Raw genomic sequence first — 14,799 nt, 5'->3', positions numbered from 1 at the left:
GAAAGATCCAAAGATCAGCATTTATCTGAAATAAAAAGCTTCAAAAGAGTCAACTGTTTTTTTTGTTTGTTTTTTTTTTGTTTTTTTTGGGGGGGGGGGGGCGCATTATGGTATTAATTATAGAAATTAATACTTTTATTTAGCACTGATGCTTTAAATTGATCAAAAGTGATGATAAAGACATTTATATTGTTACATTTTTTCTGAAAAATGCTGTTCTTCTGAACTTTCTATTCATCAAATAACCCTGAAAAATTTTTACTCAGCTGTTTTCAACATAATAATAATAATAATAATAATAATAATAATAATAAATGTTTTTGAGCAGCAAATCAGAATATTAGAATAATTTCTGAATTATCATGTGACTGGAGTAATGATGCTAAATAGTAAAACTATTTCAAAATTGTACTGTTTTTGCTGTACTTTGGATTAAATAAATGCAGGCTTGGTCAGCAAAAGAGACTTTTTTTAAAAACATTACAAATCGTACTGTTCAAAAACTTTTGACTGGTTTAGTAAATGTCTGTTGCATTACTTTACTCTCAGGTTTGTCACTTTGAAAACATTTTAGCCGGTTTTCTTTAACTTTGGGTTATCATGTGACCTTTCAGTAGCTTAGGCTATTATTATCTAGGCCCTATTATCATTGTACAGTAACAAAAAGCTATTAGCTCAGATATGTTGGTTTATACCTTGCTAACTAATTTATGTTCAAAAATGTAGGAGATTTAAGATTACCAATTAGCCTACCATAATGCTTCAGAAAAAATTTACCCGTCCCTAACTTAATTCAACATTCTAAGAACGCTGATTTGTAGCAGTCCAAGAATGCCAAAATGTCTGCTTTCCTTATTAATGCTAATAGAACGTTATTTATAACTGTTTACAAAACTGTCAGTAGATCATTTTTGACCCATAACACCAACATTCTCTTACCAATTCTCTCAGTTCTCTCTCTCTCTCTTTGTTCATGTGATGGGGGGCGCTCCAACATACACTCCAATACAAAACACGTCTTCAAACAGGCGAACAGATAGCGACACACTCGCATACACACACACATACACACTCAAACACACACCCCTCGGGAGAAGCGCTCGCTTGTGCAGCACTAACGGAGCGCTAGTTCGTTAAGTTGGTTGGTGGCACAAAGAAGCGGGTGACTGCTCATTGTTCATCTCCTCAAATCATAAAGGAGAGATGTCTGGGACGGGCTACCAGGGAAAGAAGAACATCCCGCATTTGACGGTAAGACACCGGCTGCGAGGCGACCCTGCTGCTCCCCGGCAAATCCTGCGCATGGAGGAATACGAGAAGGGATTAAATTCTTAGCGAGCCAACAAAGCAGAGGCCGCTTAGAAGAGCACTGAAATCAGCCAACGGAAAGGTGACCATTACGGGTACAATGTGGCAAAGCCAGGCACACATCCCTGCCGTGCATGAAGCGAAGAATGCTCCGTTTTCATTTAAAATTGAAATAATGAATCTGTGCATTAATCTACAGTAGCTTTGTTGGGCGCGTTTCATTTGACAAATGGCGAGTGCATATGCGTACGAGACGGAACAGGGTGGCCAAGAGCAGAAATCTGGACTCAACAGACAGTTTTTGAAAAGCCAGTGCACACATTAAAACAAAGAACATAGGAATATTTGCCCTATGTGTTGTATTTTGCCTGTAGTTATGAGCAATGGATTAGAATGACCCTAATCCTTGACTAAAGCATTTTGTGCAATCTATACCTGAATGACATCTAGGAATAGCGCGTTATGTTGATTTTTTTTTTCTCTGAATGTGAACGCTGAATCAGCTAAGGAAAGCGCCAGGGTATGTGCCGTCCTGACAACTGGATGATGCGAGGTTACCATGGCAACCTAACATCTTTCCACATTACCACATTTGCTCTTCTCTGTTCATAGAACCCCACCCATTCACAGAGTGTGAGGCTGAAACTGTGCAGAAGGCTCTTTTATCAGTGGTTGTAAGAGCACTTCACTGAATTGCAAATATAGCAGGTAAAGTTAGGCTTAAACTGCTGTTGGAATCACTCATTCTCTTGCTCTTTCTCTCTCCTCCTCTCTTCTTCAGAGTGAGCGGCTGCTGATTAAAGGTGGAAGAGTGGTTAATGATGACCAGTCTCTATATGCCGACGTTTACGTGGAAGATGGAATTATTAAGTAAGACCTCGGCTCATGCACAAGCAAATGCACACTTTTTTCAATGCACAAGGCAATTTTTTATTAGCAGTTGCATATCATTGTTGTAAATATTAATAGTGTATGCATGAAACCTCACCTAATTGAATTGCATTATATTTCATAACATGTTTTACTTTGTATCATATGAAGTTCTCCTGTGGCAACCTTTATGTTTCAATTATATACCTATTTAAATATGTCGTGATATAGTGCATGTGTAGTACAATATCAGTTAAAAGTTTTTGGACAGTAAGATTTTTAATGTTTTTTAAAGACGTCTCTTCTGCTCACTAAACATGCATTTCAAAAGTACAGCAAAAAAAGAGTACAATTTTGAAATATTTTTACTATTTAAAATAGCTGTTTTCTAACTGAATATATTTTAAAATGTAATTCATTTTGGTTATTGCAAATCTGAATTTTTAGCATCATTACTCCAGATTCTTCAGAAATCATTATAATATTCTGATTTGCTGCTTAAGAACATGTATTAATTTTTCAGGGTTCTTTGATAAATAGGAAGTTCAGAAGAACAGCATTTATCTGAAACAGAAATCTTTTGTAACATTATAAATGTCTTTATTACACTTTTGGTCAATTTGGATCTTAAGATCTTTCTATTCATCAAATAATCTTAAAAAAATATACTGTTATATATAACTGTTTTAAATATTGAATAATAATATTCATATTCATATTTTTTTCCTTCTCTGGCCCTCTTTGCTCTTTATAAAACTTTATCAAATCTCACCTTCAGACAGGTTGGGGAGAACCTAATTGTACCGGGAGGCATTAAGGTGATTGAGGCTAATGGTTGTATAGTGATTCCTGGAGGTATTGATGTGAACACCTGCCTGCATAAGCCTTACCTGGGCACTCCACCTGTGGATGACTTCTACCAGGGCACCAAAGCTGCTTTGGCAGGAGGAACCACCATGATCAGTAAGTCTGGATGAGTTGTTAACCTGATCTTAAAAAAATGGACTTTAAGGGGTCATCAGATGCAAAATTCACTTTAACATGTAGTTTGAACTAAAATGTGTCTTGGCTACGTGTGTACACAACCATCCTATAATGATAAAAAAAAAATCTACTGTTTTTTTTTTTTTAAATCCCTATAAATCACAACCACTTTGTCAGATCAAGCTGTTCACAGATTCTTGGTAGAGTGATGTAGTTTTGCACAGGCTCCTCCCATGATTGTTGACTGACACAGCCTTTTTAGTGTAGACCTGCCCTGAGGGAGCTGAAAACTGTCCGCAGTTGTTTCGACACCGGAGCAGGGGTAGACAAGAAAGTCTCCTAAGAGGTGTTTTGTTGTTGGATGTAATAATGAACATAGCAGTCTTAATTTACTCCCGACATCTGAGCCGCTAAAGAATGAATGAAGTTTACAGTGTCAGAAAAACTGCTCACCACCCTACGGAAGAGAGAGGCTGGGTGAGCACAGCTCCTTAACATTTAAAGTGACATGCACCAAAATGTGTTGCTCTGAGCTGTTTTTTTTTTTTTTTTTTTTTTGACAAGGTAAAAAGGGTGTGTTTTACATTACCATTGACACATGTTTAACCAAAGTATGTTATAGACTTTTCATTAAGACTAAAGAATCAGATAATCATATTAACTTGTGGAAAAACTTGTGGCATTTGATGACCCCTTTAAAATGATATTTGATCTCAGGATTGTCTCATTTGGACAAAGATTCAAGCATGTTGAATATTTAGGATGCAGTGCCAAATGTTCCAAGCAACTTCCCTAGCAAAGAGTATACAAATAGCCTGGACTGGAACTCACTTGCATCTCCCTGCGAGAGCAAAGCAGTGTCCCAAATATGTCTGTTGTTGCCTGTTACAAGGACATGCCCTATCCTGCATGTCAGCTACAGCCAATCAGATTTGGTTTCCTCGAGAAGTCTGAGCCAGGAGTTTTTTGTGGTTACAGTAGCTATTTTTCTTTAAACAATGAATTAGAACTAATAGCTATTGTGAGTGACATTTCCAGCCACAAAGAGTGAAAAGAGCCTTTGTGCATGTGAGAAAGTCTCCAAGTAACATATAGAAATTAATAGAGTAATCAAGCACTAAGGCAGCAAAGTAACAGCATCTTCAGTGGAACATAATAGGAAATATTCATTAGAATCTTCAAAAATCCTTCAAAACATTTGAGCAGAATCCATTATCTTCTGTTTCAGTTGACCATGTGACTCCACAGCCTGGTGACAGTCTTTTGGAGGCCTTTGAGAAGTGGCAGGAAGCGGCTGATAAGAAATCCTGCTGTGATTATTCACTTCATGTGGATATCCCACATTGGCATGAAGGTGTGAAGGAAGAGCTGGAACAGCTGGTACAGGAAAAAGGTGAACACATATTTAAAGATGTGACAATATCTAAGAGTGTTATTTGGAAAGCTAAAAGTATTTGTGCTTTTAAAGCCACACAACTTGATTATACGGATTCAGAGGCACAAATTTTAGCAAATGCTGATGATTGTTAATTCACAACTGTTCAGATATTCAACAAATGTTCACTATGGACACACTAAATTAATCAAATAGTAAAGACATTTGAAAACAAGCATGATGGTATTCAAATTTTAAACTGCAATAATATTTCACAATATCACAGTTTTACTGTATTTTTATCAAACAAATGCAACTTTGGTGAGAATAAGAGACTTCTTTCAAAACATCTCACACACTCAAAACTTTTGAATGGTACTTTATGTGTTTCAAAATATGTGTTAATGCTCTCTTTTTTGGCAGGAATCAACTCTTTCCAAGTGTTCATGGCTTACAAAGGGTTATTCCAAATGCCTGACTCTCAGGTTAGCTATCAATGCTTTCTATAAACCAATCTGTACTATAATATATTAAAATAACTAATCTGTTCTCTCTTTCTCTCATCCAGTTGTATGAAGCATTCTCATTCCTTAAGGAGCTGGGGGCAGTGGTGCTGGTGCACGCAGAGAATGGAGACCTGATAGCACAGGTACCTCTTGTCTAATGAGCAAATGCCATACAGTGTAAACACATTTTTGGTGCCACTTGATATTTTTGCAACATTTGTGTTAAAGGAACAAAGCAAAATCTTGGGAATGGGCATCACTGGTCCAGAGGGCCACCCGCTGAGCCGTCCAGAGGAGGTGGGATCAGTAAACCAAGTGGCGAACTAACTAGAAGTTAGAACAGAGTAACTGTTTAAGCATGATGTAATTGGTTGTCTGTTTCACAGCTGGAGGCGGAGGCTGTTTTCCGCACTATCACCCTTGGAAACCGTGTCAATTGCCCTGTCTACATCACCAAAGTGATGAGTAAGAGTGCAGCTGATACTGTGGCCAGTGCACGGAAGAAAGGTGACTGCATATTGTGAAATACTGTTGCATGCTGAATACATATTAAAGGACTAGTTCACTTGCAAAATAAAAATGTCCTGATACTTTACTCACCCCCATGTCATCCAAGATGTCTTCCTTTCTTCAGTCAAAAAGAAATGTAGGTTTTTGAAGAAAACATTCTAGGATTTTTCTCCATTCAGTGGACTTTAATGGTGGCCAACGGGTTGAAGGTCCAATTTGCTGTTTCAGTGCAGCTTCAAAGGGCTCTACACAATCACAGCCAAGGAATAAGGGTCTTATCTAGTGACATGATCTGTCATTTTCTAAAAAAATTACATTTATATACTTTTTAATCACAAATGCTCGTCTTGCACTAGTTAGACCTCACGCATTGTGCAATGATGCACATGTGACATAGACGGAATTACCGACTCAGTGTTTACAAAGAAAGTGCAAAGAAAGTCAAACACCATTTACCACAAAGGTGAAACAACAATGTCGGACGATTTTGAAGTTGAAGGAGAAAATGAGATGGAGTTTTTCTGCCAAAAATACACAGACAAAGAACTAACCACATGGGACTTTTCCAAAGAGATTACGTAATGCTTAAAGACTTGCTTGGTTACTTGGTAACCACAAATACTAGTATATAAAAGTATATCGAGCCATTTGAAGCTACATTGACACTGCAATTTGGACCTTTAACCCATTGGCTACCATTGAAGCCCACTATATGGAGAAAAATCCTGGAATGTTTTCCTCAAAAACCTAATTTCTTTTCGACTGAAGAAAGAAAGACATGAACATCTTGGATGACATGGGGGTTAGTAAATTATCAAAAGATTTTCATTCTGGAAGTGAACTAATCCATTAAAAGACATATCTTACGCTCAGCCAACATTACATGATACATGATTTTCAGTATTAAATGGCGGTAGAACAGTTATGATTAAAGCTCCGTGTGTTTAGTTTTCCAGACCTATCGCCAGTTGGTTTTTCTCCATATAGTGGGCTTCAATGGTAGCCAATGGGTTAAAGGTCCAAATTGCAGTGTCAATGTAGCTTCAAATGGCTCGACACAATTCCAGCTGAAGAATAAGGATCTTATCTAGTGAAACGATAGGTAATTTTCTAAAAAATAAAATAAAATATACTTTTAACCACAAATACTCATCTTGCACTAGCTCTGCAATGCATTTACATGTCTTTAAGCATTACGTAATCTCTTTGGAAAAGTCCCATGTGGTTAGTTCTTTGTCTGTGTATTTTGGGCAGAAAAACTCCATCTCATTTTCTCCTTCAACTTCAAAATCATCTGACATTGTTGTTTTACCTTTGTGGTAAATGGTGTTTGGCTTTGTAAACAGGGGGTCAGTAATTCCATCATTGCACAATGCGTGAAGTCGAACTAGTGCAAGACAAGCATTTGCGATTAAAAGGTATATAAATGTTACATTTTTTTTAGAAAATGACAGATCGTGTCACTAGATAAGACCCTTATTCCTTGGCTGTGATTGTAACAAGTTTGCTCGGTAGCTCAGCCAGTGTGAAATTGGACTTAGGATTCGGAATCTTTGGGTAAGAATCCCATGAAAGACATGACACTCTTTGTGTACAGTTGGCTAGGTTTAGATGTAGTGCATATGGTATGTTATTTTAAAACGTCACAGAGGTTTAGAGTTAAAGCGCCACTCAAAGGAAATTTCAAGTCAGAACTGCAGTGACACAAACAAATCCAACATCACATGAAACCATTCCAGGGAAAAAAACGAACACTCTTTTAATTGCAATGCTTGAATATGCCATTCCTACAATTTATGAATGTATTCTCTTCATTCCACTGGCTTTAGGCTCTGTTGTTTTTGGGGAGCCAATCACAGCCAGCTTGGCAACCGATGGATCCCACTACTGGAGCAAAAACTGGGCGAAAGCAGCAGCCTATGTGACCTCTCCACCCCTCAGTCCTGACCCAACAACACCTGACCACCTTCACTCTCTGCTGGCCTGGTAAATAATTCTGAGTTATTTCTACAATTGTAGACATCTGTGACATTTGCACAGTTAGTGTAGATGCAGTGTAATACTGAAGTCTTATGCCAAGTGGCACCATCTACCCATTTTTTTTATCTTCTCTCTCGATTACTTCGGCTCTTTGCTACACCCAGACCGCAGACACACCTTTTCCTGGCCCCATTTCTAAAAATAGATCAGGCTTTCATCTCCTGTTGCCATGGTTACAGAGCACCCTCCTTCTCCTCCTTCCCCACTACACACACACACAACTTGTAGACTTGCAGGCTGCTAGACTATGGGAGAGATGTCATTATGTTGACATCCACAGCCACACATACTTTCACATGCACACACACATTCACAGGCACAGGGACTCTCACACACACGCACACACACAGTCACACAGAGGCAGGCCGACACAGCTGGAGAGAGGACGTTTATTTTTAGCATGGATACATTAGTCGAGTCCAAAGGATGAGTGGAAATTCTAGAACAAGATCAAAGATTCTTTTTTAAGTATTAAACATTATATGTAGGATGCGAAGACAAGAATTCAGTAGGATGCGTTGCATTTTGTGGATTTCATTTTTTTTTTACCATTTCATGATGTGGATTTTTTGTTAGCATAACAGTCAAGCATTATGGATGCTTACAGTGCATTGCAAAAAAAAAATCACATTTTCTTTTGTTGCAGCATTATGTTAAACTGCTTTAAATTACTTTTTTTCCACATCAATCTACATCTCATACACCATAATGACAGAGCACAAAACAGGTTTGTAACAACTTTGCAAATTTTTTAGAAATAAAAAACTGAAAAGACCCTGTTGCATAAGTATTCATACCTTTTTCAGGCACACTCAAAATTTAGCTTAGGAGCGTTCATATTGCTTCTAGATGTTACTACACTTTGAGTGGAGTTGAACTGTGGCGAATTCATTTGAATGAGTATGATTTAGAAAGGCACACACCTCTCAGCAAGGATTCATTAAAACTGTCAGTAAATACATTCAAAAGGTTACGCAAGAATTCTGTTTCAAATAAATGCTGTTCTATTCGAAATATCTATTCATCAAAGAATCCTAAAGAAAAAAACAATAACCGTTTTTTCAAAAAACACTGTTTTCAACACTGATAATAAGAAAGGTTTCTTAATGAATTAAATCAGCATATTAAAATCATTTCTGAAAGATCACGTGACACTGAAGACTGGAGTAATGATGCTGAAAATTCATCTTTGTAATCACAGGAATAAATTGCATTAAAACTGTTGTGTTAAATTGTAATATTATTTCATAATATTACAGTTTTTATTTTTTAAGAAATAAAGTCATTTTTGTCTTTATTTAGTGGGGATCTGCAGGTCGTAGGTAGTGGACATTGTGCTTACAGCACTTCTCAAAAGGCTATAGGGAAGGACGACTTTACCCTTATACCTGAGGGAACCAATGGAGTGGAGGAGAGAATGGGTTTTGTTTGGGACAAAGCTGTGGTAAGTGCATCTGCATGTATGTTTATATGGATTGAGGTAAAAATTGCATTTATCAGGTCACCACTCAATTTGTTCCCTACAGGCTATGGGAAAGATGGATGAAAATCAGTTTGTTGCAGTAACAAGCACTAATGCAGCCAAAATCTTCAACCTGTATCCCCGTAAGGGTCGGATAGCAGTGGGTTCAGATGCTGACATTGTTATCTGGGACCCCAACAATATCAAGACCATCACAGCCAAAGCACAGCAGTCGGTAAGGATTGAAAACATTTACATTTATTCATTTAGCAGACGCTTTTATCCAAAGCAACTTATTTAGTTATACATACATCTAAAGGAGACCTATTATGCCTCTTTTTACAATATGTAATATAAGAGACAGGTGTCCCCAGAATGTGTCTGTGATGTTTCAGCTCAATGTACCCCACAGATCATTTATTATATCATTTTAAAAATGCCTATTTTGAGTGAAAGCCCTTTTCCAGAATAGGGCTGTGCCTTTACAGCTTGTACATCATGATCAGATACTCTGCTAAAAACATCTGTTTGGTTTTGATTATTGTGTCTATTGCACTGAAATCATGCGTTTTAAAGCCATATTAGTTTTTAAACTACTGATATAGAGTTTTCTGAGCACACACATCCGAAGCATGTGCACAGGAAGCAGCTGTCACACGGCATGTGAGTACTAAACTAACATGTTTTCTTTCATGTCTTATTGCGCTTAAACTGTCAAATTTTTGACTTTCTATGTCATGGAGGAAGCAAAATCTGAGCAGCTCGTTTTTTCACATGCTTGCAAAGAAAGCTTACCAAAACAAAGTTACCGGGTTGACCTTTTTCACGTTTTCTAGGTTGGTAGATAAACCGGGGACCCGGTTATAGCACTTAAACAAAAATAAAAAGTCCGATTTTTATGATATTTCCCCTTTAATACTACATTTTATATATCTGTAACAGGATGTTGAAAAAAATATCAAAAGCTTTCAAAATATTAATAGTGATTTTACACTTGATAAACAGTGGAAAATCTGTGAAAATAGAAAGGGTTTTTCCTAATATCTCTCTCTTGTTCTGTTTCTAGGCTCTGGAGTATAATATTTTTGAGGGGATGGAGTGTCGTGGTGGTCCAGTTTATGTGGTCAGTCAGGGTAGGATTGTGTTTGAGGAAGGGAAGCTTCAGGTTCAGCAGGGGACTGGACGTTTCATCTCCCGCAAGCCCTTCCCTGACATTGCCTACCAGCGCATTAAGTACCGCAACAAGGTATGACTCTTCATTAATTCACTGACCTTCACTCAATTACTTCCCTCAGTCTCAGTTAGCTATGTTAAAAAGAGTGAGAGAACTTCTTGAATTTGAAGATCAGAGTAAATGTAACTTATTTTGTCCTCTAGGAAACATGTATCTTCTGTAGCTTCTAAAGGGTAGTCCTAAATGAAAAAAAAATGTTATTTAGGCAAAATAAGAAAAATATACACATCTTCATTATGTTCAAAAGTTTAAACCCCCAGCTCTTAATGCAAAGTTTTTCCTTCTAAAGCATCAGTGAGCATTTCAACCTTCTGTAATAGTTGCTCCCTCAGTTGTCCTCAATGTGAAAAGCTGAATCTCAAAATCATAGTTTTTTTTAAAAGGTTCAAATACACAGAAATGCTGAAAACCCAAAGATTTTTTGAGACTTGAATGATTTTTCTGAAGAACATACACAGTTTAACTGTTCAGGACAAACAAGGGATTCATGAACAACTATCACTAAACAAAAAAAAAAACACAGCTGTGAATCATTCAGGTAACAACACAGTATTAAGAATCAAGTGTATGTAAACTTTTGAACGGCGTCATTTTTATAAATTCAACTATTATTTTGCTCTTGTGTTGAAAATATATCTTTTATGTGAAATATCTTATTCAGGTCAGTACTAAAAAATAACTTGTGTTTTGTATGATCCCTCTTATTTTAGTAAAATAATTAACATTTTGCAGATTCTGCAAGGCGTATGTAAACTTTTGACCTCAGCTGTATAAGAAGCACCAAACCTGTAGTTTACTCTTGCTTGGCAGGTGATGAGCAAGCAGGGAGTTTCTCGTGGGATGTATGACGGTCCAGTATATGATGCCCCAGTGACACCCAAATACATAACCCCAGCACCCTCCGCCAAAACCTCGCCCACTACACACCAGCCTCCACCAATCAGAAACTTGCATCAGTCTAACTTCAGCCTATCAGGTGAGAACCATAAAGGAAATTACCTTTTCTAATAAACATATTCCTTAAAGGGATAGTTCACACAAAAATAAAAAATATATCATTAATTACTCACCCTCATGTCGTTCCAAACTTACAAGACCTTTGTTTATCTTCAGAACAGAAAATAAGATATTTTTGATGAAATCTGAGAGCTTTTTGACCCTGCAAACAAAGACAGCAACATAACTATCACATTTAAGACCCAGAAAGGTAGTAAAGACATAGTTAATATAGTCCATGTGACATCTGTGGTTCAACATTAATTTTATGAAGCTACAAGCCTTGAATGTAGTACTTGCATTGCTGTCCATGCAGGGTCTGAAAGCTTTCGGATTTCATCAGAAATATCTTAATTTGTGTTCTGAGGACGGCAAAGCTCTTACAGGTTTGGAACAACATGAAAGTGAGTAATTAATGACAGAATTTTCATTTTTGTGTAAACTATTTCTTGCAAGAAAACTATATTCCCAAACTCCTTTGAATAATGTAGCAATATATTTATCTATCAGTATTTTACAACGAAATGAAATATTTTTATGATTATTTCAATACTATTAGGGGCTCAAATAGATGACAACATTCCTCGGCGTTCAGGCCACCGCATTGTAGCACCCCCTGGTGGCCGTTCCAACATCACAAGCCTTGGTTAAACCTGCAGCTCCCATGTGACTTTGAGAGAGCGTGTGTATGTATGTGTCTGTGTGTTGAATATTATTACAGTTCTATCTGTTGACAAATCATCAGTGTTCTCCTCTCACAGGGCCATGCTTTAAAAGATTTTTGTGCAACGCATGCATGTCAAAATATCACTGTACCCTACCTGTGCAGTAAATGTCCCATCTACAATCAGTATTACTGTGTGCATTGTACACATCTAGACAGATACCTATAGATAGCTAGACAATCACTAGAAAATACTTTATATCAAATTTTAGAAAGAGTAGCATTTAAACAATGCTGATATAATTAAATTTTTTATGAGTTATTAAAACCTTCACTCTGCTGACGTGACCCCAGTGTTTGTGATAATGTCCTGCTTTAAAGCCCTGTGAAGCCGGTCACTAGTCATCCCACAAAATGGTGCTCCTCCTACTGGACAACTTACAGAACTAAAGATAACTTGTATTAGTGATGATAAGGGAAAAGTGTTAGAATGCAGGTCTGAGATCAGTTTTGGCATAGATGTGCCACTAATAAGTACATTCTAAAGCTGGGTGACGATCTGCTCTTACAAGCACTTTTAACTCTTGTGTTCCTTGTGCACTGAAATGTTTAATTCTGTGTTATCAGTTTGTTTGTGGTAAAGAATGGTGATGGATTGCATGATCTCACTGTTAAATGTTGGAATTATTGACATCTGACCTTTTAATTCTTATGCTCTTTATACTTTATATCACTTATCAAATTTGAATTGTTTTACAAGAAAACCGTTACATGACTTTTTATTTGAATTTTACCTTTAGTGAAAAAGGCTGCATGCCATTTTAGCTCTTTCAGGCTCTTTGTGTAGATTTTGCTTCTTGCAAAATTAGATGTTGACTAGAAAAAGGTATTTACGTTACCTCAGTATCACAAATGCAAAAGCAAAGAATGCAACTATATGCAAGCCGCAAGATGTTTCGTTTTTTTATCTGCAACACTCATTTGCGATGCAAATTCACACATGCATTCAAGAAGAGCTGAAAACGCTTTCATTTTATCTGCCTGTTTTTTCTTCTATTGTGAGATTTGTACAGTATTGCTCCTCATCCAAGTGGCACTAGCCTAGTCACTGTGTACTGTATGCTAAAAGTCTTAATACCGAACTTCCACTGGATAAATGGTGATTGCACTTGTTTTGGACCAATACAAGGCCAAGCCTGCTGTATTGTTTTCCGTACCCCATTGTGATTTTGTATTGCCTATGGTATATATAGTGTTTATGACCAATGCCATTTTAGTTTTTGTAGACTGATATCCACTGATGCACTCATTGACTGTTGATAATGATATTCACTTTGCTATGGTGAAATAAAGTTCATAAATAGATGTTTTTGAAGCTGCTGCTATGTGTTTCACTTGTGTGGGATTATTAAATTAACCAAATTTAGGTAGGCAAATTTCTCTAGAAAACATACACAAATCTTGACAACAAATAAATATCGAATTTCCGCCAGTATTGTCTGGAAAACAAACCAAACCAAAAAACACACACACATAGACACACACACCCCATTCATGTAATTTAATATGTAACTTCAACACCTGTAAAAACAAAGCTTGCTTGGATGGAGACAGACAGAGCAAAAGTCACATCTAAAAAAAAAAAAAACAATGGATGAAAAGCTAAAAAAGAAAGCCTAAAGCCAAGCAAGTGAGATTCTTAAAGGGGCCATCGAATGCCTTGATTCTTTAGGGTCTTAATGAGAAGTCTATAACATACTTTGGTTAAAAGTTCTCAATGTTAGTGTAAAAAACACTTTAACCATGTCAAAATCAGCCCTTTTTAGAGCGAGCTATTCTGTTGCACGTTCCTTTAAATGCTAATGAGCTCTGCTCGCCCCACCCCTCTCTGCCATGGGATGAGGAGCCGTAATGTTTACTTTAGCCGAATTTAGCTGCGTTTAGCTGCTAATCTGGCTATCTAGCACATTATTAAGAAAGGCCATTTGCAAAGATACATAATAAACCCTTAGACTCACTTCTGCTGTGGATGAAGCTGCATCATGAATGATTCATACTAACATAGACGCGCATATGTAGATCGGGATAGGCGCTTTCCTTGAAAAATGAAAAATGAAAGTAACCTTAATCCTCTGCATCTTCAGCGGCTCAGATGTCGGGAGTAAATAAAGACTGCTATGTTTATTATTACATCCAACAACAGAAATCTCAATCAATCATTGTAGGGTGGTTGTGTAATAAAGGCAAGATATAGAAGATACATTACTCCACCACCTGCAAAATGGAAAAAAGGATTAACATAAAGGAGCCCAAATGCAGCGACAAAAACATTCTGCAGTCCTCTTTTAGTCAGCTAGAAAACTGATTTTTTCAGTACCTTCTTACAAACAGACGCAGAACAAAAGACAGACAGACTAACTGTCATGAAATTTTCACTTAATAAATAACGTTTTCATCTGTAGCTTCACATGTTCACCACTAGATGTCCTACTTAGTACTAGTTTTCTGGAATAGTTCCCATAAAAATGGAAATTTGTCATCATTAACTCACCCTTTGGTTGTTTCAAACCTTTATGAATTTCTTTATTCTGTTGAACTCAATAGAAGATCATCTGAACAGTTGCTGGTAGCCATTGACTTCCATAGTAGGGAGAAATTATTATGGACATCAATGGCTACCAGCAACTGTTTGTGTACAAACATACTTCAGAATATCTTCTTTTGTGTTCAACAGAAGAAAGAAATTAATACAGGTTTGGAAGTTTAAATTTAAATTTTTCATTTTTGGGTGAACTATCGCTTTAAGTATCTTTTATTCTTTAGTTTTATTATTATTTTCCTCAGCTCTCG

At 36.9% G+C, this 14,799-nt stretch overlaps 1 protein-coding gene across 2 annotated transcripts in view; it reads left to right on the top strand.

Annotated features, from left to right (window-relative positions):
* The window catches only part of crmp1 (collapsin response mediator protein 1), a 15,988-nt gene extending 2,674 nt beyond the window's left edge, over positions 1-13,314 (top strand). Inside the window, exons 1-14 of one of the 2 annotated variants that reach the window (XM_073842239.1) lie at positions 1,041-1,251; positions 2,090-2,178; positions 2,957-3,141; positions 4,391-4,555; positions 4,961-5,022; positions 5,106-5,186; positions 5,272-5,340; positions 5,430-5,550; positions 7,383-7,539; positions 8,896-9,037; positions 9,120-9,290; positions 10,122-10,301; positions 11,100-11,265; positions 11,845-13,314. In XM_073842239.1, the coding sequence (XP_073698340.1) occupies positions 1,204-1,251; positions 2,090-2,178; positions 2,957-3,141; positions 4,391-4,555; positions 4,961-5,022; positions 5,106-5,186; positions 5,272-5,340; positions 5,430-5,550; positions 7,383-7,539; positions 8,896-9,037; positions 9,120-9,290; positions 10,122-10,301; positions 11,100-11,265; positions 11,845-11,936 (1,728 nt within the window). In that variant the 5' untranslated portion in view covers positions 1,041-1,203 and the 3' untranslated portion in view covers positions 11,937-13,314. Of the gene's footprint in view, positions 1-1,040; positions 1,252-2,089; positions 2,179-2,956; positions 3,142-4,390; positions 4,556-4,960; positions 5,023-5,105; positions 5,187-5,271; positions 5,341-5,429; positions 5,551-7,382; positions 7,540-8,895; positions 9,038-9,119; positions 9,291-10,121; positions 10,302-11,099; positions 11,266-11,844 lie in introns of those variants that run through there. The other variant, XM_073842238.1, reaches the window with a different exon arrangement.
* The last annotated feature ends 1,485 nt before the right edge of the window (positions 13,315-14,799 follow it).

The sequence above is a fragment of the Garra rufa genome, chromosome 6 (genome assembly GCF_049309525.1).
Source record: "Garra rufa chromosome 6, GarRuf1.0, whole genome shotgun sequence".
Classification (NCBI taxonomy): Eukaryota; Metazoa; Chordata; class Actinopteri; order Cypriniformes; family Cyprinidae; genus Garra; species Garra rufa.
The sequence above is the reverse complement of the archived record's forward strand: the minus strand, read 5'-3'. Positions and strand labels throughout refer to the sequence as shown.